Source organism: Mirounga angustirostris, unplaced genomic scaffold (assembly GCF_029215605.1).
Source record: "Mirounga angustirostris isolate CCGP_5_RB_7025 unplaced genomic scaffold, mMirAng1.0.hap1 SCAF_2, whole genome shotgun sequence".
Taxonomy (NCBI): Eukaryota; Metazoa; Chordata; class Mammalia; order Carnivora; family Phocidae; genus Mirounga; species Mirounga angustirostris.
In genome coordinates, this window is record NW_026991710.1 from 177,779,796 (window position 1) to 177,805,268 (window position 25,473).

At 36.8% G+C, this 25,473-nt stretch overlaps 1 protein-coding gene across 6 annotated transcripts in view; it reads right to left on the reverse strand.

The window, feature by feature from the left end:
• Positions 1-19,287, reverse strand: part of DLC1 (DLC1 Rho GTPase activating protein) — a 424,683-nt gene extending 405,396 nt beyond the window's left edge. The window contains exons 1-2 of one of the 6 annotated variants that reach the window (XM_045879747.3): positions 17,958-19,046; positions 3,238-4,382 (exon numbers count right to left, since the gene is read on the reverse strand). In XM_045879747.3, the coding sequence (XP_045735703.1) occupies positions 3,238-4,257 (1,020 nt within the window). In that variant the 5' untranslated portion in view covers positions 4,258-4,382; positions 17,958-19,046. Of the gene's footprint in view, positions 1-3,237; positions 4,383-17,957 lie in introns of all 6 variants that reach the window. The other 5 variants (XM_064585605.1, XM_045879754.3, XM_045879753.3 and 2 more) reach the window with 5 other exon arrangements.
• Between the last annotated feature and the right edge of the window lie 6,186 nt (positions 19,288-25,473).

Genomic DNA, 25,473 nt, shown 5'->3' on the forward strand with positions numbered 1-25,473 from the left:
TGAAGGATTTGTTTCACTCATATGATCATCAGATAGTAAGCTGATTAAAGTTCTCCCACTAAAATTTTATTAGCTTATATTCTACTTCACCTTTTCATGCACTAATATTAAAGCTGTCACCATGGCTGACAAATAGTTTTACAGATATAGACAATTAAGCAAATTCTTTTCGGCATCTGGTACCTAACACCTTAGACATAAAAATGTGGCTTATGTGTCTCCCCAAAAGGCCTATCTCTTTTTAAACGACTTTCACGGGCATTAGGAATGGAATAGTTGATTGGAACTCTGGTCAGTATTTTGAAAAACTTTATAAATACTTGTTTCCATTTCGTAGGAGTGATGATAACCATAATAACTATTTAAGGGGTCATTTTGTGCCATGCAGAAAATGCTCCAAATAGTTTATGCATCTAATATTTTGTTTTTGTACTTTTGTTCATTGTATCTACTTCACCTATAATTCTATCACCTTTTATAAAAATTATATAGGATAAAAGGTGAAAATCCCCTGCTTCTACACTTTTAATTCTATTCTTTCAAAGTAACTGCTTTTTTTTTTTTTTAAAAGATTTTATTTATTTATTTGACAGAGAAAGACACAGCGAGAGAGGGAACACAAGCAGGGGGGGTGGGAGAGGGAGAAGCAGACTCCCCACTGAGTAGGGAGCCCGATGCGGGTCTCGATCCCGGGACTCCGGGATCATGACCTGAGCCGAAGGCAGTCGCCTAACCAACTGAGCCACCCAGGCGCCCATCAAAGTAACTGCTTTTAACAGTTTCATGCCTATTTAGCCAGAACTTGCATAGTCTTATTTAATCATATAGGGAGATTTATACCCCTGTCCCTATTTATATCTATATACACAAATTTTGTCCTCTAAGGTTGGTATATGTTAGACATAGTGGTCTGCTACTGCATTTTTCCACGTACACTATATCATGAGCATTATTAAGTCAATGCACACAGATCTCACTCTGGTTTTTTTAAACTTTTTTTTAAGATTTTATTTTTATTTATTTGACAGAGAGAGAGTAAGAGAGCACAAGTAGGGGGAGCAGCAGAGGGAGAGGGAGAAGCAGGCTCCCTGCTGAGCAGGGAGCCCGATGCAGGACTCGATCCCAGGACACTGAGATCATGACCTGAGCCGAAGGCAGACGCTTAACTGACTGAACCACACAGGAGCCCTCACTCTATTTTTTAATGGCTATATAGTATTTCAACTATAGATAAGCAATAATGAAACATTCTTTATTGATGGAAATTTAGGTTGCTTCTTTTTTTGTCAGTAACATACAATATAATGATGAATATCTCTGCCCATATATTTTTATGAATTTGTTTTACTATTTCCTTTGGTAGAGTTCTAAAATGGCTAGTTGCCAATTCAAAGGTATTTTAATATTCATTCAGTATAAAATAGAACAGAAATTCCTACAGACTTTGATTATTGAGGCTTCTCCCATAATCTTACTTGTCCAGAGTAAATCCTAAACTTGAAATTTTGCATTTAATCGGTTTATTACAAAGCATCCCGAATGAGCTATAGAGTCAAAGCAAATATTTGACCAGACAATGCCATAACACTTTAGAATGATGAAATGCTTTAAATAGAATATTTAAGTTAGAACTTGTAAATAGATTATAATTACAGCTCTCATAATGTAGCCATGCTATAGTGACATGTCCAAGAGCAAATTCTTTCCAGCATTCTTAGTATTGATATAAATGTCCAAGTGGTGAGCATATGTTTCTGGAATGTTTAATGTTTCTGTCGGCTGTTGGGCAAGGTTTGTCTTATTTTAGGGGAGCTCTGTCATAGGTCAGTTAATAATTTCTTATGTCATTATTGCATTCCCAACAGATTTGATAGGATAAATGGACATTTCTGAAAAAGTGACCAGAGCATGCCAATCATAACAACTTTATGGAGCATTAATATTTTAATACAATATATAAGGAAGGAAGAGTTTGCCAGAAGCACAGAATGCTCTGTTGTCATATAGTTTAAGCATATTGATCTTTGTTTTCAAGTCTTTGACTTCATTTAAACTAACTTATGATAAAACTACAGATCTAGTTTGTTAGCAAAACCACAGTTTATGGAAACCAGACTTTTTTTTTTTTTAACCACAAAGAGAATTAGAGATTTTTTTCCTCATTGTAGATAGCCCCAGTTGAACAGAACTAAGAACACTGGTTTTGTGTTAGGAGAACTGCAACTATGGATTAATATTATTTCATAAGAGGGGGAAGGATGTTATCCAATCTGCAGGGAGTTTTCAATGCCAATGACCATGTTGGATTTATAGAAGAAATTATATTTGTACTTATATCGGGATGTAAAGCACTACACTGTTGGAAGAATTTGGAGAAAATCCTAAAGATAAGACAAACTTTGGCCAAGAGTCTACTAGCTAAACCATGCTTCCTGTAACTCCAATCTTTGCTTCTCTCACTTGAAAACTTCTTAGGGGAATATGGCACCTACAGGATTAGTTAAAGGGGCCTTGCATCAAGAATAATTTCAGTTATTAGCTCTTTCTGGTTAAGAGTTAAAGAAAAGTTGATACATCTATTGATGGCAAATCTGCCAGAATATTATTTAAAATAGTATCAGCATAAGGGGCGTAGGAGATACTGTTGCCTTTGTATAGTAAAGGAGTCCTTTTCCACATGCAATCTGTAGCCCTTTAATTATGATAAAACATACTTTTTAAAGGGAAGAAGAAATAAGCCCAAATAATTGACATTAAATAAAGAAAATACTATGACTTTCTTTCTTTCTAAAAACTAGAGAACACTCTTCAGATAGGCCTTGACCTATGAGCTATCTGGTGGCTATTTAATCCCAATTAAAGAAAGCAAAATCAATTCTGAGGGAATGTTCATACATTTATATGATATCATGGTTATGCCATGATATTCCAGAATACAATGTTCACAAACTATTATAAATACTATTAGTGAAATGAATTGGTTATTATGATATTTTAATTTTTGCAGGTTTTGAAGGTTTCTCCAAGAAGACCTTCATGTCCATGATGACATGCTGGGTTATAATCATCAGAATTAAAAGGCTGTCCCATCCATTGGGTCACAGTTTGAGTTATAGAGCTACACTATAGGGCAAAAGAAACATCACATATCTCTTGAATCTGAGCAAAATAATAAGTGACGGCCACAAGGATATTTATAAAATCCCCAAAGCCAGATAATCTGTGCATGCATCTTACCTTTCTTTTGCGAAGCCTGACGGGGTTGTCTGTGGGCTCCTGGGTGGCCAGAGTTTCCTTTAAGTGTAAACACTGCATGCCATCTCCTGAGCTGACCTGTGGGAGACTTTTGTTTTGATGTTCTGAGAAACCACTCTTCTTGATGCCATTTTCAGCTGACATTCCACTAGGGCAGGAAGGAGGTTGCAGGAGGCAGCTTCCAGAATCTGCTTTTAATAACGGCAGTCCTCTGTCCATGCAAGGAAGAGCCGAGAACTCACCCTGTACTACATTGCAGGTGTTTCTTCCATGTTCATCTTTAGGGAAGTCAAGTTTCCTTCGTTGCTGAGCAATTACAGCAGAATTAAACAATTGCTTCTCAGGCACAATATCTTTCACATTCGAAGAGTCACATGCATTTATCTTATTAGATGCATCTTTTCTTTCACTTAAGCTTATATCATTACAAAACTCCAGGCTTTCACTTACAATGTCAACAACTTTTTTCTCCTCCCTTTCTTCTACCAGTGCTGAGTCAGATCCAGCAGCCATTCTCCAGGAATTACTTGGGTGACCTTCCATGATGGGCAGCATCTTTACTGAGGAGCCTGCTCCTCTGTTGCTCTGTTTGTCTGATATTTTTTGTCCTTGGGCAGTTAACATCTGTTTATCATCTGTAATATATGGATCGGAATCGGTATCCTCATCAGAAACATGCACTAGTGTTTCTGTGCTGGCCTCCAGAGAAAGAAACTGATCTTCACCTTCGTGGCTGTCATTTTCATCCACCTCTTTTGAAATGTGACCCATGGGCCTCCCAGGAAAGTCTCTCAGCTCTGAACCATGGCAGCAGTCCGGTAGTGAAACACACCTCTCTTTACGATCCACATTTAAAGATGCATCTTTTTCCATACTTGCCTGCAAGCTGTCAGCTACTAGTCCATGATGACATGCTGGGTTATAATCATCAGAATTAAAAGGCTGTCCCATCCATTGGGTCACATGTTCTTCCCAGCTTCTCTTTCTGATAGCTACAGACATGTCATCGTAGTTTAACAACAGTTAGAGAGATACGTTCCATATGAGACTAGAGGAGATGGAACTTGATGAAAGATGACTTCATACGCACTGACTGAAGAAGAGAGTGAGTTTTGTCATTTCATCACCTATTAAAAAAATGTAAAAATATATATATAGTTCAGGATCATCATTCTCAAGTCAAAATATATGTTGGAAAAGAGAGCATTTAATCTGTGCTATGAAAGATTAAGTAAGAGATCTTACAAAGCTTCTATTCAATGGCTTTAATGATGTTACTTCTTTAAGAAGTCGCCTCACATTAGAACAAAATTTCGCATTTAATATTTCTGGTCAAAAAACAATGACAACACTTTAAATGCAGCTGGATTGATTGACCTACTAATGAATGAAGATATAAGTACTGAATGTTTGAAACTCCCTTAAGAACATATTTGCATTGCAGGACTTAATAAAATTCACCAGAAGAAACTTCTTGCTTTAGCTTCCATGCTTTTGTGCTTTACTTTTATGAACACGAGTCCTTATAGAAATCTATTTGCTGTTTGGCTTGAATTGCAGCAAAGGCCACCAGGGAACCGTTCATGCAAAATTTGAGCCATAGAGACAGCATGTGCAATGTCTTAGTTTGTGAAAGAGCTAACATGGATCCCAAACTCCCAGGATGTAATTTACTCCAGGGAGTGACTAAGAAGCATGGAACAATCTAGTTTAGCTCCTATTAACACGTAATTCATAAGAAAGTGTAACGCAGACCACTGACCATGCCTTAGGATAAATACATTTATATGCATGCTATCACTGTTACTACTAGCTAGCAAGCTCGTTTTGTTGAAGCTTAAAGACATTATATAAGTTGCCCAAGGTCAAACATCCAGGAAGTATGCCAGGATTCAAACTAGACCCTGGTTCTAACTTAGACAGCCAACAAACTTCACTGTTTCCATGGAATGAGATTCTACCCGTGCCCCTTCCCTCCACCTAGCTTTAGTATGTATAAAATCTAAACTCCTTAGGTAGGAATTCAGCAAACCAAAAAGAAGATGTGAGCATGATAAAACAATTGGGACAATTCCTCAGAAATTTCAGTCGCATTCTTTTTGGCTTCTAAGGAGTTTAGTTTGTATACTGCTATTAGAATTTGACCATAAAAATGTAAGTAAACCAGAAAACCAGGCCTAAGATAAGGTAGAATATAAACACATTCCAGGTAGCCTTCCCCTTTTTGCCCTGAATTATTCAAACCCTCAGTTCAAGGAAACAAATTATACCAATGTAAACTGAACTTTACAAAAAATGACTAACCCAAATGTTGTCCCATAATGAAACCAAATTATTGGACCATAAAAGAAAAATCCCGTTCAAAAGAGCAGACACTTCTAGTTTTTCCTCCACACAAGAACTGTCAGGACATAACATGGATTGGCTTATTGATTTCGGCCATAAACAAGATTAACTGCTGTGCTGGTTTTGGGTCACTTCAGTCTATTGAAAAAGATTCTGAGTCCCTACCAAAAATTTCAAACTATTCTGACTAAGCACTTGCCAGAAAGGTAAATAGTCCCATCCTGTGAAGACCAGCGGAGTTAAGGAATGTGCTAGAATTTGGTACCCTAGCTGACCAAATATCTTTCTGGATACTATCAGGTTCCCTCAAAGGTCTGTGACCATTTGAAAATGGTCAGCCTGCACATTTTCCATGTTGGCATTCGTTTTGTACTCAAAAGAAAATATAAAGTCCCCGAATTCCATGCATAAGTCATTATAGTGTGGGAGGCTACGGAGAGTGGAAAAAACGCATAGATGCAGGCCAGAAAATTTCTGCTTTCATGGGCAAATTTGGGTTGTAATAGGGCGGTTCTGTTTTAGATGCTTTCTTTTCTTTATTTTTATCCAGTGTAGAGAGAGCAGGCTAACTTAAGAAATGCCAAGTGGTATTACTGTGTCATTCCTAAGCCACATTTACATTTGAGACTAAATTCTGGATTCATTTCTTTAACTAAAAAAATTGAGTTTTATTAACTCCTTGGGGGGACAGATTACATAAAAGTTTTACCCTTAGGACTTTACCATAATATTAATTTATTTCACTCAACCTTGGCAAATAGGTGAGTGTTTTCATAATGTCAAAGGAAGACAGTTCAACAAATTCTGAACCACCTAGTTGCTAAGAGAGATTGTAAATTAGGTAGATTGAACACATGAAAGCATTAAAACTCCTTCTGTCCTGCTCATCTAGGTTCTTTGGACATTTTCAAATCATTCCTGTGAATGTATAGTTTCTATATTTTTTTAAGACAAAACTTCCTAATTATCCTTATGACCATCATCTCTACATTTTCAGGGCTCATTCCATATCCTGTGATCTGATAGATTTTTAAAAATTTTCTCTCTTCAAACTTTGTTATTCACACTTCCTATTTAAATATTATTTATATGCTCTATAGTTAAAATCTGCCTCCATGATCTAAAGCTTAACAGATAATTAAGAAGAGGGAATACCAGATTACTGTCAGTCACATCTGAGCATATTGGCCTCATTTTCTAAATCATCTGAATTGACTAGAATCCATCCTATAAGTTATAGATGTCTTTGTAAAAGACTTGATTTTTCCCTATCAGTCTCCTCATCAGACTGCTCTCTTTAAAACTATATATCTATTTTGCAAATATCAGCTATCTATTTTGCAAATTTCTGTTACATTTTCTTGGTAATCCTTTTTGTGCATTTTCATTCAGAATGAGCTCAGCTGCTGAGGATTTGGATGAAGGATCTGGAAAAGTATAGGTCATTGCAGGATGTTGATTTTATGAAGTGAATTTCCATGGGGATTTTTGACTTCTTAAATGCATGTGGTCAAACACCACTATATTCATATTACAAGAGACTCTACATACCTCTAATGTTGTAACAATTCTGGAAAATGTTTGTAAAATGTCCAAATTTGCTTTTTGTAATATTAGTGCATAAGATGTTTAGATGCAAATTAATTTCAAATTTATTATTTGAGTTAATTTTGTAACATCACTCCTTAACATAAGCATTTTATGCCATACAGTATTTTAAAGTTAATTGAAACTAAACGTAATTATATTAAATGACAACAGCAATTGGAGACATTCTAGTTTGAGAATCACTGACCTATATCTCATATCAAATGATCATGCTCTCCTTTGCACCTGCTTCTGAAATAAACACATTCTATATTTTGGCCTAGCAATTGTCCTTAGAGAAGATTCTGATGATCATCACCAGTGCTCATTCTATAGCCTGGGAGAATATGATGCAAATAAAGCACTTGTGGCTGAAATCAAGTGGGCAGGAATGAAGAACTGATAGTAACGCTGCCTGGCCAAGATCAATTCTTCAATCCTTGTTTATTTAGTGCCCAGTGGGCCACAGACACTCTTCTAAAGATTAGTGATATAAACCTAAATAATATATTTCACCTTTCCTAAAGGAGCTTACAATTTTATGGGAGAAACTCATGTAGAGAAAAATAATATGTCATCTCATGGCCACAAATATCATGTAAAGTTTAACATAAAGCATAGGGTCATCAGTTTCCCCTTCCTCCCTCCCTCTCTCCTTCCTTCCTCTTTCTTTTCTTTTCTTTCTTTCCTTCCTTCCTTCCTCCCTCCCTCCCTTTTTTTTCAATAGTGAGTCCTGTGGGATGATGGAAATGTTAGGTAGGTCTTCCGGAGGAGAAAACCCCTAAATGAGGCCCTCTGTGGTAAATTTCCTGCCTCCACAACATCCAGATCAAATGGGAGCTGAGGTTCAGAGTTTCACTGTTCTAGAATCACCTCTTTGGGAAAGATGGCAGAGGCAACAATAAATTCCAGAGAATTACTAACAATTTGAAAACCCATTTGACATCTTGGAGGGGAACTACATTTCTCAGGTGCATTCAGAGAAAATTGAGGGGAGAGATTTAAAAAAAAATTTTTTTTTCAGAAAATTTCACAGACCTGTCTTCAGATTCAAGGGAATTTGTGGAGTATGCAGTAATACAAGAAATAAAAATAGACCACACCAAGAAACATTATTGTGAAATTTCACAACTTTAGAGGTAAGCAAATGAACGTAAATGTTATCAGAGAAAGAGAGAAAAGAGGTTATATATTATGCATTGGGAATCTCAATGTTGTTGGATTTCTTAATAGCAAAACTGGAAACAAGACAGGCAAATATATCTTCAAAATTCTGATGGGAACTTATTTCTACCTTAAAGTTATATGAGGAGACTGAAAAATATCCCCCCTCTTCTCAAGAAGCTACTGGAGGGATAGTTCTACCCAAATAAGAGAATAAATAAAATGGAGAAGACATGGCAACAAGGGAGGCAGAAACTCAACACAAAGACCAGGGGATGGGATTGCAGCAGGCCTAGCAGGCAATCATTTCACATAAACCCTAAAGTTCTCCACAAGAGATATCCATAAGGAAAAAACCATGGAAATAATAGATTATATGAGGTATGTGACCACACTGAGAGGAATTTATAATAAAGTCAAACAATTTAGGTGGAAGAGTTAGTAATATTTACATAGAAAACCAAAAATCAATTATTACCTCCAGGAAACACAGGGTTTTAAAAGAAAGGAAATATAATCATAGTACACTACCTGGCTTAGCTGTGAATTTTTTGTGTAGCCAAATAATGCAAACAGCAAATACTGACTTAATAAAAAATTATGAAAGCAACTATTTTTGAAGCATAAAATTTTTGTAGGGGATGGGGTTAGGGATGCTGGGAAGGATAGTCTCAGAGAGCTGACTCTTCATTTTCCATAATAGGAATTTAACAAATAACGTCTAAAATGGGAAAAAATATAGTATAATCATACTGTTTAGAAATATGGAGGTAATAGGAGAAACAGCTAAAGAGAGTTTAAATTGTTATAATTCTGTGTGGTATTTGCTTGAGGCAAAAAAACACAAAATTTCCGAATCTCAGAAAGCATGTTAAATAATAATCTAAATTTAATCTAAGTTTTAATATGTTCCACAGCAGTAATTTTAAGATTGACTTGATACATAAACACGTCTACATTTCCTCTACAATATGTCCAATAGGACCCCAATATTCCCTGTATTCCTTTCCCTCCTCACCATACCACCCCCTCACAAGTATAAATATACCTTCCTCCTTCCAATAGCACATTAAAGGTGCCAGTTTGGGTATTTATTTTGGGCCAATAATGTCATGCAATTTTCCATAAGATTCTTGGGTGGTTTTTTTAATGACCTTTTTCTTCCTCCAACCCTTTTAAGAACTCCTGCAAGTCAGGACAAATATTCTTGGTAATTCTCTTAGCTATAGCCTTCTAAAATGTTATCTGAACAGAAGTTTTAAGATACAGAAAATAAAATATAAATAACCTTAAGTGAGTAAATGCATATGAAAAGAGAGATTCTCCATTACATTATCTTGCAACTTCTCCTGGACACCTCATCATAGTACTTAGAAAGATGGCAACTTTTCTCATTCAACCCCTTAAACTCTTAAACGTGGGTATCTCATTGTATCCTTTCAGAACACAAATGACATACAGAGACATACACATGCATACACTTGCACAAATAAAAATTTAAAAATACATGTATATGCACACACACACACATGATTGGCTCCCAGGTTGTTTTAAAACACCTTCACACAGATCCTACATATTTAATAGAAGGGAAAATACAAGCATAATAGTACTGACACTTTCTCTTTATTTTTCTCTTTCCTTAGGTGGCCTCAGTTGCTTTGGTTTCCCTTAGGGTCTTTCTTCTTAATTACCCATCCCATGTTAAATGTTTAGGTCATGTTTTCCTTCTATAACTGCTTTAAAGTGTATCTATGTGTAATATATACCACATAGCATATTCTCAGTCACTGTGGGAAAGAAGACAAGATATGGGGAAAATAACCTCCTTTTAATTACAAGTGGTTTCAACTCTCTAAAATGCACTCTTAAAAGAATAAAGAATGCATCTGAACCGAGAAAAGAACATTTCTAGGTTGACCCACTTTGTTGTTAGTATGATAAGTCAGTGAAATGGAGAGATTGGGAATCTGAACACCCTATCATGCTTTGAAATCATAATGTGTCTTAGCCTACACCCAGGGAGTCACATTTGCAAATAGAAAGGGACCCCAAACCACTTAGGAACTGAATTAGACAACTAGAATAGAAGCAACAACATAGACATGACCACAGCTTAATACAGTTCTTCAAGTATGTGCTCGCTAGCTTCAAAGTGAATCTTTACAGTGAGCATTTGCAGAGGCCAGAATGAAATTCATTTTCTTGATGGAGCTGTCAAGGAACAAATTATCTAGCAAACCAAATTGTGCACATTTGGGCATCTTCCCACTGCTCCCCAGCTCCATGATAACATGAAGAGGAATGCTTTTCATTGCCAAACTGATGTCTCATACTCAAGATGCTCAGGAGCAGTAAGAAAGCGTAGGCAGATACGACTTTTCCTAATTCCTTTATGTAAATGCATGAACAAATAGCCAAAAAAGATAACACATTTTAAAAAAGCATTTCTATGAGTCTAGTCAGGGTCGGAATAGCCAACTTTTAGTAAAAGACAATTGGTGCTTTTCCTTTAAAATATTCATGCTGTCTAATCCAAATAAGACAGGGCCAGAAATAGACTGTGGGAGAGAGAGACCTTTAATAATAAGATAGCATGAATTTATCTCTATATGATTTCATGCAGATTTTCTTTCTTTGGTAGCAATCTGCATCCTAATTCTTCACAAAATCATTACCCATCTACTTCCGCATATTTTGTCAGGTGTTGGAATTTACTCATTATTCCTCATTAGCTGTCTCTGGAAAACAAACTCTTACTGAAATTCTTTATTGGTAAATTGTTTGGTGAAGCTTAAAGTATTATATATGAAATAGCTTCCATGTATTTAGGCTGTCTAGATATAAAAGAATAGTAAACTATAGAATAAACCACCCATAATGAACTAAGTCAGTGGAATAGGCAGTATATTACTTTTTCCAAAAGACACATCCAAGCTTCCATCATTTTTGGTCTTTAGAAGAAAAAGAAAGAAGTGGGTACCCGATTTAAAAATATTCTTTTAATATCTATCTATTTTTATGTATATCTCAACTTTACTAAGCTTTTCTTCTACTTAGCTTTCAGAGTCAAAGATTCCAGGAATTAGGCAGATGTGAAAATGAACTCTGTCAGTTCGCTAGAAGTCAGCTCATCATAAAAAAGCAGGTTTCTAAAATTGTAAAAATTATTATTCCTGTGGTGCCCTATTTTTACCTTCAGGTTCCTGCTGTGTAATGCAGCCTCAGTAATTTCTAATTTTTTTTTGCAGAGAGGAGCCCAGATACTGGCAGTGTTTGACTTACTACCACTTACAGCTCAGGTCAACCAGCTCTCCAGGTTCTCTTAACGTTTTCTTAAGTCACCCACATGTAATTTGAGGAAATCTTGGAATGCTTCATAATATTTGCCTGATATCAATAAGACCACTGGGGAATAACTGGTTTCCAAAAGATCCCCAAATTCATACAGTCATGGGGAGCGAGACTGCGTCATGGCTGCAGTAATTTCTAGGTATGTGTGTTTTCTTTGGGTTTCCCTATTTTATTTTTATATATAAAAGTACACGGTTTTCTCAGGGCGCCTGGGTGGCTCAGTTGGTTAAGCGACTGCCTTCGGCTCAGGTCATGATCCTGGAGTCCCGGGATCGAGTCCCATATCGGGCTCCTTGCTCAGCAGGGGGTCTGCTTCTCCCTCTGACCCTCCCCCCTCTCATGTGCTCTCTCTCTCTCATTCTCTCTCTCAAATAAATAAATAAAATCTTTAAAAAAAAAAGTACACGGTTTTCTCAATGATAGTGTTCCATCCTAGGCAGAATCCTTTGAGTATTTAGAACTATACTGTATCTTAGATATTTCTGCAGATAAATTCATTAATAATTAACCATTTGGGTTTTTGCCTTAATATCTATTTCCTACAAAACAAAATCCCTTACAACCAAAGAAAAGTATTGCCTTTGCTCTAAGCTTGTTTCAGTTGAAATTTTTCATGTAAGAGGAAATAGATTAGAGTTAAATTTGTCATCAAGAGCTTGGCTGCTTTTTTTTTTTTTTTTTGAATGGCAAAGCAGCATTTCTATTCAACAAGGGACATGGATTATAATGCTTTATCATCAGCATGGTGAGATGTGTCTTTGCTTTAAGTGGCCACTTTCTATTTTTAGTTTTGCTATCATTTCTAAGAACCCTCTAACGGTAGACACAGTAATCACTAACTGCAAATAACAGATGCCTACATCCACACAGGTGCTTGGATTGCTAAGTGCCAACAGGATACTGAGATTTCACTCATTCAAATAAGTACGACTTTCACTGGAATTGGGAACATGAAATCATTGGGAACTTAGCTACTTCTGTTAGGTCAGGATCCTACCAGTGGTTGATGCCTCTGACATCAACTTTGCCTGCTGTGCTTAATATCTATAATTCTCATCTTATTTTGTCATCAACCTACGTACAGTTGAGCTTGTTTTTATTACCAAGTGTTCCTCTACATACCCAACTGACAGTAGGCACATTGAAAATCTGGATCATGATAACAGTAACAGTAACAAAGGACTTCCATTTACTAAGCATTTACTGTGGGTAAGGTACTGTACTTACACTATCTCCCTTGGTAATAGTACTCACAAATACTCCATGGAGTAGTTGCTATCATTGCCTTAATTTTATAGGGAGGAATTTTGGCAGGACTTAGTAACTAGCTCAAGGTCAAATACCTACTGATGGGCCAAAGTAATTATCTCCATTTTTTGTGTGTGTGTGAAGGTAAGATGCCTGTTAAAGAACCATTATTTTTTTCCTGGTGATTTGGATTAGTTACCTAATTTTGTGTTCCTCAGTTTTCTCACCTCTATAATGGGAATAATGAAACGTTGTTGAGGGGAAAATAATAGTATTTAGCTAAAATAATAATAGTAAGCTAGTGATACACGTAGCGCATTTAATCCATTGCATATTGTGAGAATTCACTAGATGTTCAGGGACACGATGCTGCTGCTGCTGACAACGATGATTCCTTTAGTTTTTGATTGATTTTAGCCACAGAACCCATGGCTGAGTTTGAGCTGCAACTATTCCTTGCATGCCCATGTTGTTTCAATATAGATGAGCGATTTGACCAAAATGTGAAACACCATGAGTCTTTCTTCCTTCCTTGGCTAATTGACCTATGCTTTTTTAAACAAAGATTTGTTTGTTATACTGTGTGCAAAACAATTTGCCCATATAAAATCTCATGTGATGCTCAAAATGACCCAGTGATATAATTGTTTTCGTTATCTTCCTCACTTTACCAATAAAAAGCAGAAGCTCAAAGTAGTTACGGGGTACGCTTCAAATGACAGAACATCAACTGGTGAAGATGCAGATCAGAGCCAGCTTTCGGACTCTGCCCATGAGCTTTTCAGTTCACCAGCCCATTTCAATTGTGGAAAATTCTCTAGTGCTCTGCTGTCCCTGGCTTCGTGTAACTTTTAATTTTAAACTATTTCTGGATGCTCATGCTTCCTTCTGGCTTTTAATGAATTTGTAATGTTATCTTATGAGAATGTTGATAACCTTTGGCCTCAGGCTCTGATGATTCTCTTTTTTTTTTTTTAAAGATTTTTTATTTATTTATCTGAGAGAGAATGGGAGACAGAGAGCTTAAGAGGGGGAGGATCAGAGGGAGAAGCAGACTCCCCGCTGAGCAGGGAGTCCGATGCGGGACTCGATCCCGGGACTCCAGGATCATAACCTGAGCCGAAGGCAGTTGCTTAACCAACTGAGCCACCCAGGCGCCCCAGGCTCTGATGATTCTTGACAACCTCTTATTTTCTTTCCCCTGTAAAAATTATTCTATCATCACAGGATGTCTGGAAATTTAAAAAAAAAAAAAAAGATCCACAATACCCACTCTTTATCATCAGTTTTCCTTTCCTTTCTTTCCTCTTTCCCTCCAATTTATTCCGCAAACATTTATTGTTAAACAGGTATGGATAGCATCTGACATGCTAGGCTATGTTAGTTGCTGAGAATAAAAAGAAACATTAATTGAATTTCTAAACCTGCTCTGATCTTCCTACTTCCTTTCTATCTCATTTCCATTATAGGGCTGATTTTTCTCTTTGAATTATTTGAATTGCATTGCTGAAACACTTTGCTAATCCAATCTAATACAAAACAACTTTTTACACATATAATTTGCACAGTAATTTTTTCTACCTATGTATCTTAATTAGTGAGCACATTCATATGCACACGGTTTACATTGCCTTCCCACTTTTTTTTGCATGGGAATCCTTATTTAATCTTCTCAAGTGGACTTACATACTCTCTAATCTACTGAATCAAAATCAACAATCTCTTTTTAACTAGGTCTCGAGGTCCACACTTCACCTTTATTCTGTTTAATTTCATTAAAAACTAAGTCCATCTATTTCTCAAGACTCTATGAATGACTAGCAATTTAATGCCAAAATGGAACCATGGAAGTAAATGTTGCATCCCTATATCCACACCAAAGTCAATCTGGAGTTGGACTTCTTTCCAAACTTGTTTGGTTTAAGTTGTGGACATAAGGGGTTATCATTCACATGGGGGAAGAAAGTACAACAGTCATACCAATTCCTTCAAATCTGGGGGTTTTTACTTTTCTCTCATCCTCTTTAAATTCATATGTACAATTACTGACATTTCTCTATTTTCATCATAAAATTCTCTGATCCAGATCTAGGCCAACTCTTTGGAAATTTGTTGTTCTGTAATGATTTCTACAGAAAGATTCTTATTGTAAGATCATACAGTAATTCATTCATTCTCCAAGAAGAAACAAGATCAAAACAAAAGATTAATTTAAAATGTCCCAAATGTAGACTTATTTAAAGCCTACAAGACCCAATCCTCTGTGAGTGAGATTAAAGCATGCCTATAGTCTTTATAGTGAGGTGTATGGTATGGGCAGGTTTAAGTGTGATCAGAAAATCCTCCTTTTAAATTATAAGATCCTTAAGAAAAAAATAAAATGATGTATTCTCTTTTGCTGGGCTCTCTGGTAACCATGCAGTCAGTTATATAGGCTACTGTTTTCCTGCATTGATTCCTCATTCCAATAATGTACAGGATGGAGACACAGAAAGTGTTGAATAGTGCATCTTTTAAGTGTAATAACATCAGGGAATTCAATCTGGTTCATAAAAATGGGGAAAAAAAGGATCATGACACACATTCTAAGAAATGGCGTGCAGTAGAAATGACATATATTAGTTTTATGAGAAAGGTTCTTGCCTTGGAAAGGGCAGTGTTCAACATGCATGGCAACATACACTGTCATACATGAAGTATGATACAGCTTAAGCAGCCAACTCTCTCATTTTACACTGCGCTGGTCAGACATTTATTTACATACTGTAAGAAATTCTATATTCTACAACTAAAGGACTTTGTAGAAGGCTCAGAGTAGATATATGAACCAATTAAAGGATTGGAAATAAGCTGTACAAGGGAAGATGAAAGGAACTGACTTTATTTGGCCCACAAATGTACACTTATGTTTTCTTATGTCCATTTAGGTTTTCCATATTTCCACTGAGGAAAAACCCATGAAACTGGAAATAGGCTATAGCAATAGAGCTGTAGGTTAGATAAAAGAAGGAAGGTCAGGGTACATGAGATCCTTAAACCGATTCTGATGTGAGGTAGTAAAATCTCTGAACTTTACTGGTTGGGACAGATTGGTTATGATACCATTTGAATACGAGGATATCAATCAGACAAACTCCTTTCTAGCCCTACATTTTTAAGAAACATCAGTTTAAAATCAATATAATTATTAGCACATGGATCGATTTTCTTGGCATAAACATAAAATATAACAAAACAGTCACCAATGAGTTACTCCATTGAAGTGTTTGTTGAAGGCGTAAGAAAACTTTTACATTTGAGGATATTTCATTATTTAGGTGAATTTGGTTCTTTTTTTAAAATCATGATTTTTTTTTTCCCATATTGTACATGCATGGCAGCTTTGAGCCTTTCTTATTTTTTAAAGAGGTACTACAATTATATGACTGAAAGTAGCCCTCTACTGGATATAGTCATACTTCATTCTGCATAATTATTATCTGAGAGCAAGCTGATGTAGTATAAAGATCTCTGAATTATGAAGTGGCGTTCCACTGTCATCTCTTCTACTAGCTAGCAGTGTGCCCTTGGACAGGTCATTTTTGAATGTCATTCCTCAGCCCTCTGTGGCAACCTCAGGACGGTGTTTGAAGAATTGATCTCTTATGTTCTTTCCTTCCTTGAAACTCTTTTCAGGGATTTTATTAAATCATAATTCAGATAAGTCAGTATTTTATTTTTCACATGCTGAACAATAGTTTTTTAAATCATATTTAAAAGTTTTAACACAAATTGTTAGTGAACAGTTAAAATATTATCAAGATAACTTATTCTAGCATAGAATCTAATAGTAAGCTAGCTAGTACAACAAATGGTCACCTTGTACTGTGTAAAAGTTTAGAATTAAAACACTTGATTTCTTATGATCCAACTGTCAAACAACTTTCATCTTTCATTTATTGTATTTTGTGTTCATCTAATTGATTTGGAAATATACATGAATATCTATTCCCTTCACATACCATTCCACATCATTTCTATAAAATAATCATTTTCATTTTTAAGTCTTCAGAAATATAAATGCAATAGGATGTTATGCATTATAAGTCCATTTTATTTCAGTCATTGCTAGATTTCTTTCTTCATATATTGCACGTTTAGACATTTAAGATACCTTAAAGAGATTATAGTCCAGTGGAAACCTAATTTTATGATTGTATGAATTATGAATACATGATTGGTTTTTCATGTGATTGCAGTGATTTCCAGCTGCCTTAAAATAATAATAATGAATGTCGCTGTCATTGAGATTGACTTCAATTCTTCAAAAATGTTCACAAATATGACCTGAGCAGGGAATCCAGGAAAGTTAATACAAACTAAATCCAATTCTAATATTTAAATTTTTGAGAGTCAGATTAAATACTATTTAGGATAGAAATAATTTTTGAAGTTTCATGTGTTTACCTTTTTTTTAATGAAACCTTTAAGTTGTACATTAGCAGCCTGCACTGTGGTTGAAACTGGTTTGGGGAAATACAGAGGAGTCCAATCTTCATACTCTACGTGACACATAGAATATTCTTTGGAGATTCATTATTAAGAAAAGTCACTCTGGTGTTATCTACCCTCCCTGTTCGCAAAGGAAGGGGAGATCAAAAGAAATCATTTACACCTCACACTTAAGTGTGAGAATATGTATTTGTTTTGTACTATGCCATGGAATAGGAAACCTGGTCTTATTCATAAAAAAGTTAAGATAAAAAGGGATTAAAATAAAATCTTAGTTTATGGAGGAAAAGAGTAAAATCTCTCTGGAGCCTATTTTAGAATTGACATTGTGCTAAAACAATTTGACTCGCAGTTTTCTCCTCCCTAAACATTTTCCACTTCTAAATTTCATAGCTTAGCTCCCAAACGTAGGAAACCACCACTCCGGGCATGATGCTAACATTTCTGTCAAACTTTCTGCCTCTTCAAAGACCGCCTCAAAATATAAAGACAGAGAGTCCACAGCGTCTTACCTAGACAACGAGCAGCTGAAACGCCCAGGCATGACATTGTTCAACACTCAGGCTAGGAAAGAAGTCCGTCCCCGTGAGTTCCTCCAAAATATAAGTTCACATTTCGTGGTTGAGATCATGGCTCTATTCTAAGCAGTTTCACGCAGAGTGTGATTCTCACAAAAACACCCTCTGCAGCTGGAGGGAGCCTTGGCTAAAGCAGGAGTCTGTCGAGGCGTTCCTAGTGACTTCTGTCCACTCAATTCAGACTGATGTCTTGCGAAAGGGGCCTCCACAAGCAGGCCCAGATTGCCTGGGAAGCATTTCCTGCCTCTGAGGAGTGCATGTGAGAAAGAGTGCACGAAGCAGAGGGAGGGGGGCAGAGCAGAGCCCGCCTGGGCGATGTAGGAGTTCTGATTTTACACAGAACTGAAGTGAGTTTGTCAAAGCTCTTGAGGTGATTAGCTGGAGAGTCATAAAATCGTAGAGCTTTCTCTATCCCACACTGCTGGTGAATTAAAAAAGAAAAGAAAAGAAAAGCAAGGAAGGAAAACAGTTTTCTCTCTCCTCTACAGCTTTCCCACTATATTAAATGTATATGCACAACTTCTTCAAAATACCTTTGCCGTTCTCCTTGCAAAAGATCTCTCGTGAGAGCAGGATCGATTCAGAGTTTTAAAACTGTCATCCCCTAAATAGGAAAACTTTTTTTGTTGTTGTTGTTTTTACACTACTTACAATTTAAAATGCTGCCCCCCTACATCCTGTACCTGAGAGGATCTGTGAGTAAAATCCCAAGAAGCCAGTAAATAGAACATGGTCTTCCAATCTCTCCCATCCCAGGACTCCTTCAGGGAATGAAAGCAGTTCCTGTCATGGCACTTGCAGCGTTACCTCCAGTCAGAATCCTCCAGGCACACAAATGCAGTGCGGGGAAAGCTGAAGACAGACTCCATCTTGATCCTATTACAGTCTTGCTGACATTAACCACTTGCAACGTCTTCCATCCAGCATGACAGAGTCCCTGAATCACATCTCCAAAGCAGCTCACGGTATCTGCCTCCTTTGTCCGACACAAATTTTGTGAACTATCATCTGTTTATCTTTTCTGCTTTCTTGTGCCTCCACTGAATGACTTCCTCCTAGCTGCTCCAGGCTGGGAACTTGGACTACCATTTGGTTTTGATTAAAACCAGACAGCCAACTCTGGAGAATTTAGGGAATAAGCTAATGGAAACTGCAAGTATGGCTTTAATTAGTGCATCAATTAATAATAGATGTTAGCTCGTCTTATAATAAGATGACACAAATATCAACACAGAGGAAGCTCAAGTCCTTTCAGGAAAGAAGTTACACCAATTCTCATTCCTTTATGACCCAGAATTCTCCTTAGGGAAAGGGGAAGGAAAGAAGAGGGATGTGGCCTTGGGACATCCAGGTTGTGGGGAGGCCAGTGGAGCAGCTTTGTTGTTTATACCAGAGAAAGAGGAAACAGTATCTCTGAGTTTAATTATCTTGCTTGGGTGAAATTGCTCTGTAATGTCTCCCTTCTACTTTATTTATAATCAATGGATTCTCTTGCTATTTATGACTTAAGCATTTTTTTTTCCTGTGACTGCTGATTAGATTAATCTGATTATTGGGTCTATGTGCAGCTTACAAATTCCTAGGGATTTCCCATAATCAGAGTTACAAGAACAATTCTAATTCCAATATGATAAATGAGTAACTTATAGAGAGCTACAAGAAATATTAAACGCTTTAGCCCTAAAATCCACTCTGTACGTCTCTGACATTGTAAGTAGTTTGCATTGTTCATTTTTTTTTTCAGTTGGTTCTTTTTATAAAGACCTGACAGATACCTGGATATCACAATGGCCATCTTTTTAGTATCCCCAGAGAATACTGGGTAGGTGGTAACTCAAAGAAGTATGATGTGATAACTACTATTTCTTTTCTCATTGGATAACTAAAATCTCTCAAAATTAATGCAAAGCATGGACTACGAGAGAAATAGGAAACGGCAAGATTAACATATCACATGTGAATTTGAAGACGAGAAGCATTCAAACCCAGACAGGTGGGCAGAAGCAAGTTTTAAAAGTTTCTATCAAAACATTACTGACTAAAAAATGAGCACTTAGATTCCTTTCATTTAAGCTTCAACCATATGGCAAGAGGGAAGTCCATACTCTCCTAAATCACTTAAAGAGCTATCTTCATATTGATTGAAAATACTTCCACTGAAACCATGCCCATATAATCTTCCCAGTAATCTTTGCGTGTGCTCTTATTTTTATTTTAAAAATAAAGCACTAGATGTTTGTGGAATTATTTTTCTCACAATCACATGATGGAAAGTGACCAGGTCCATACCAGAACTCAGATTTTCTAACTCTCGATTTTGTGTCTTTTCCCCCTCCCTCTGAGAGCTCGACTGCCTCTCTTGACTCATACTTAATTGTTGTGTGAAATTGGGAAGACTTTGTAAACTTTCTGAGTTTCAGATTCCCCTTTAAAAATAGGGACAACTCCACATAACTCACAGATTGGAACGCAGGACTAGCTTTATATACACATATATTTATAAATTTATATTTATTTCCTTCGGAAAACACTGGAGCAGAACGGAATGAGAATTGATGTAAGTTCTTTCCTAAAATAACTTGTTTATCTCTATCTCTGCTCCTAGTCCTCTGGTCTTCTAGTAGATAGTAGGCGCTCAATAAATATTAGCTCGCTACTAATTCTCCTTAGCTAGTTTCTCCTCATGAGTAGTATAATCGCTCCTCATACAATCTAGCCTTGTTCCTGTTTATATTGGCCTGAGGTAACAACAAAACCCTATTCGCATGCATTTATGAATGCCTTTATAGATATCTAGACACTCTTAAATACTAATTTTCTCCTTAATGTTCTCGTCTCTAAACAAGTAAGACTTCATGCTTTATTCTATTATTAGAAGGATTACTTCCCAAATCTTTAATCACTCTTATTTATTTTTCATCCTTCAGTTGCCTGACTCCAAACAAATCTCAGAACTTATATTCTCATAAGGGCTTTACCAAATATGAGTATGAAGATAAATGAGATAACTTCTTAATATTTAACATGGTGTCAGGCACATAGAAGGGGTCCAAAGTATGTGTCCTCTTCTCCTTTCTGCATGTTAATCTAAATACATCACTTCCTTAAATGTTTGCTTCTTACTCTATGCTAGATAAACTAATAAACTATGGTATAGAGGCAGTTAGGAAGTTGAAAGTAGAGTATCAGGATAGGAGTCTGGCTCCCAAACTAATAACCTCGATGACCCCATGCAAGTTACTTAAGCTATGTAAGCCTCAGTTTTAGCCTCTGGATCTAAGGATTTTTCAAAATTAGAGATGATAGTCCATGTAGAGCCATTAGACATTATGGCTGGTGCAGTATTTATTTTTAACTAGAATTTTTTTTTACTATTTAAATTATCACGCTTTCTCATCCTTACATTGCTCTTCTGTGATAATTAAAAAAAAATCTATCGATCTTTTGAACTCTGCGTTAAATGTATGCACTTGGAACAGTTTTATTGGTGGAGAAATTATCTACTTTTTGTTTTTAATAAGAAAGGAAAATAGCAGACTAAGGCTTAGAAGTTATTGTGAAGAACAACTTTCTTCCCAGGTACTATGATGTAAATAATGCACATCAGCTGTGACAGACTGGCCAATTCCCAGTCGTCTTCAGGAAATCTGTCCCTGGATTTCTTCTACAGGATGGCTTGAGGACTCTCATGCAGTCCAACAACCCCTCGGCTGTGCAAAGGGAGATTTATTCTGTGGAAAGAATGTTGTACTCTTTGTAATTGAGCAGCAGACATCATTAGTTCAGCACCCACATTTAACATTTGTGATATTGTGAGTGTAAGTAGGCTTTGATTCTTTCCATTTGTAGGAAGGAATAGCATCATTAGAATGATAAACTTGTAGTTAATACACATATAGAGAGAATGGGTGTCTTTACAGCACTCCAGAAGGACCCACACGTGTACATTTAGTATAATAAATGTAGGAGCATTTTGCCTATGAAAATTAATCCTCTAAACATCTGTATTTATTTGCCTGCAGCTTATTGGAGTTACCACATGTACGTCAAAGTAGTAAAAATATATTTGACTGGATAAAATAAATATATTTGACAGGATTTCTAGTTAATTTTTTAAGTATTTTTTACGTGTACTTTCTGCAGATAGGCTCATTTTGATAGACATACAACTGCTTAGAAAAAAATACAATTTTGCAGTTTGCATATAATACTATGTACGTACATTATTAGTTTTTTTGAATCAACTTTGTCAAACTTCTGACACTCCACTTTCACTAAACACATAGTATTCATCCAAAAGTGTTTATTAAAGGAACACAATTAAGTTTGATGATCAACTAATAAAAGGATCAAAGTCATATAAATTCTCCAAAACTAACTGTACCTGTTTCTTGGGTTATTCTCTTCATTGCTTCCCTTTGTTGAAAATTATTACAACCCAAGAATAACTATAAAGTATCTTGATAAATTTCAAATAGCTTGGAAAACAATCTTAGCAAGTACTAAAAATTATAATTGGCACAAGCACAATAGTATATATGGTTTTGGAAATGGATAATTCTCCCTGCCTGTCCAGCAGGGCCAGGATGCTCTCAGAAACATGAAGATTCCAAGCCATGCCTGACTTGTTTTAGCCAGTAGAGGCTGAGGTTCTATGCCGCACAAAGAATTTGTTCTCTATGAAAACTTAATATCACCATGCAGGACATTTCAGTATTCTTGCTAAGCATTATGTTAACATTCTCCAAAATTCTCATTTCATGGCTAAAAATGTCCCTGTAACTTCAGTCTATTAAAGAAAAATGTTCCCTCTTCATCTTTGGCCTAGAGCTCACACTCTCTAGCTTCTCCCACAGTGCTCTCAAGTGAGGCCACACATTACCTTTTATATGCTCTGTTCACCTGGGAAAGAGGTGAAATTGCCTGTGTCCAGGTTCCTTCTCCTCAATAAAATATGATCCACGCGGCGCCTGGGTGGCTCAGTCGTTAAGCGTCTGCCTTCGGCTCAGGTCATGACCCCAGAGTCCTGGGATCGAGCCCCGCATCGGGCTCCCTGCTCCGCGGGAAGCCTGCTTCTCCCCCACCCACTCCCCCTGCTTGTGTTCCCTCTCTCGCTGTGTCTCTCTCTGTCAAATAAATAAATAAAATCTTTAAAAAAAAATATGAGCCAGTTAAATCTCTGTCCTTTGAGAGCCATTCGACCTCACTGTTTGTCCCATAGACTATTCTAGAGTACAGGCCACATTCTCAGCCCACCAGTGTGGGGAGGTGGGGAGGTCATGAAGTTGTTACAAAGGCTTGTGTCCTTGAAGGAGTATCTGGTCCATTTCTATTAAAATATAAATATACTTTTTATGTTTTTCCCCTTAAAAGAACCATTTGAGAGCTTCAGTATACACAAAAAGGAAATATACTTAATATCCATCCACACATTCTATATTTACTTGCATTTATTGTATTCATGGTACTGTTCTGTACTTGGGATACATCATTAAAAACAACCAGAACAATGAGCGCTGTGAATTGTGTAAGACTGTTGAATCACAGACCTGTACCTCTGAAACAAATAATACATTATATGTTAAAAAAAAAAAAAAAAAAAGAAGACAGTAGGAAGGGAAAAATGAAGAGGGGGAATCGGAGGAGGAGATGAACCATGAGAGACTATGGGACCTGAGAAACAAACTGAGGGTTCTAGAGGGGAGAGGGGTGGGGGGATGGGTTAGCCTGGTGATGGGTATTAAAGAGGGCACGTACTGAATGGAGCACTGGGTGTTATGCACAAACAATGAATCATGGAACACTACATCAAAAACTAATGATGTAATGTATGGTGATTAGCATAACATAATAAAACAAAACAAAAACAACCAGACCAAAAAAATAAATAAAAAAAAGAACTTTGCCCTCAAGGAGCTTAAATGGGAGGTAGGAGGTCGGTGATGAACAATAAACATAATAAATAAGTTATCTAGTATATGGATAATTACTAGGGAGAGCAGAAAATGTAGAGGGTGATAAAGAATATGGGGAGTGAGGGTTGAGGGATAATTGTGTTACAGAATTAAATAAGAGATATCAGGGTAGGTCTCACTGAGGGACTTTTTTAGTAAAGATTTTTAAAAGATGAGGGAGATGCCTACACAGGTGTCTGGGGGTCACAGAATTTCAGGCAGAGTAGACAGGTCCTAAGGAAGAGTGTGCCTTGCCATTTCCAAAAATAGCAAGGGGGATCAATGTGGCTGGAATGGAAGGAGAAAGCTAGAAGATGCACTCAAGGAGGTAAGGAGTTAGGTAGGTAGGTAGTGTCTTGTAACGACTTTGACTGACTTTGACTGACTGAAAAGTGGAGTCCTTGTCGGGTTTTGAGCAAAGGAGTGGTAAGGTCTGCTCTAGGTTTTAATATGGTTACTCTGGCTTCTGTATTAAGAATAGACTTTAAGGAACTGAGGGCCAAAGCAGGGAGGCAAGTTAGGAGGTCACTATGATAATCCAGGGGAGAGACACAGATGGTGGCTCAAATGGAGGTGAGAAAGGTCAGGTGTAACATTTTTCTTCGGTATTTAGTGCCAAGAGTGTTTCCTGAAGAATTAAATTTGCTACATGAGAAGAAAAGAAGGGATGGAAAAGCTTCTTGGGCAATTCAAGGGTGGAGTTGCCATCATCTGAATAAGAGAAGGCTAGTGGTAGAACAAATTTTCATCCTATCGAGTAGAATTGTAGTTTTAGACATATTACATCTGAGATGTCTATGTCTATTAAACACTTCTAATAGAAACGTCAAGGAAGCCATTGGGTATATGAATTCTAGTTTGGAAGAGAGGTCTAGCTGGAAAAATAAATTCACAAGCCTTGAACATATAGTTGGAATTTAAAGCAAAAAACTGAGATCCCTTAAGAGGGAATATAAATAAAGAAACAGGAGAAAGAACTAATTGATCATTGCCTTTAACAATGTAGAAGTCACCATTGATAATGACAGGAACGAGCTCAGAGAATCATATGGACAAAAGCCTAATTAGCATGTTTTTTTAAAGATTACTTATTTATTTATTTGAGAGAGAGAGAGCGAGAGAGCACAAAGGCATGAATGGGGGGGGCGGGGCAGAGGAAAAGGGACAAGCAGACTCCCCACTGAGCAGGGAACCCAAGGGTGCAGGGCTCTATCCCAGGGTCCTGGGATCATGACCTGAGGCTTAACTGGCTGAGCCACCCAGGTGCTCCAATTAGCATGTTTTGAAAGAGAATTTGAGGAAAGGAATTGGAGATACAAGTAGAGTCAACGTTTTTGAAGTTTCCCCGCAGAGGGGAGCAAACAGATGGCAGGCTAACGGTGTGGGGCCATGAGAAGCTTCCATTAGGATGGGAAAATTAATAGGATGCTTGCAATTTTTTTTCCATCAGTATGCTATCTTCCCAAAGGGAGGGGAAAGATGATGATGCGAAGAGT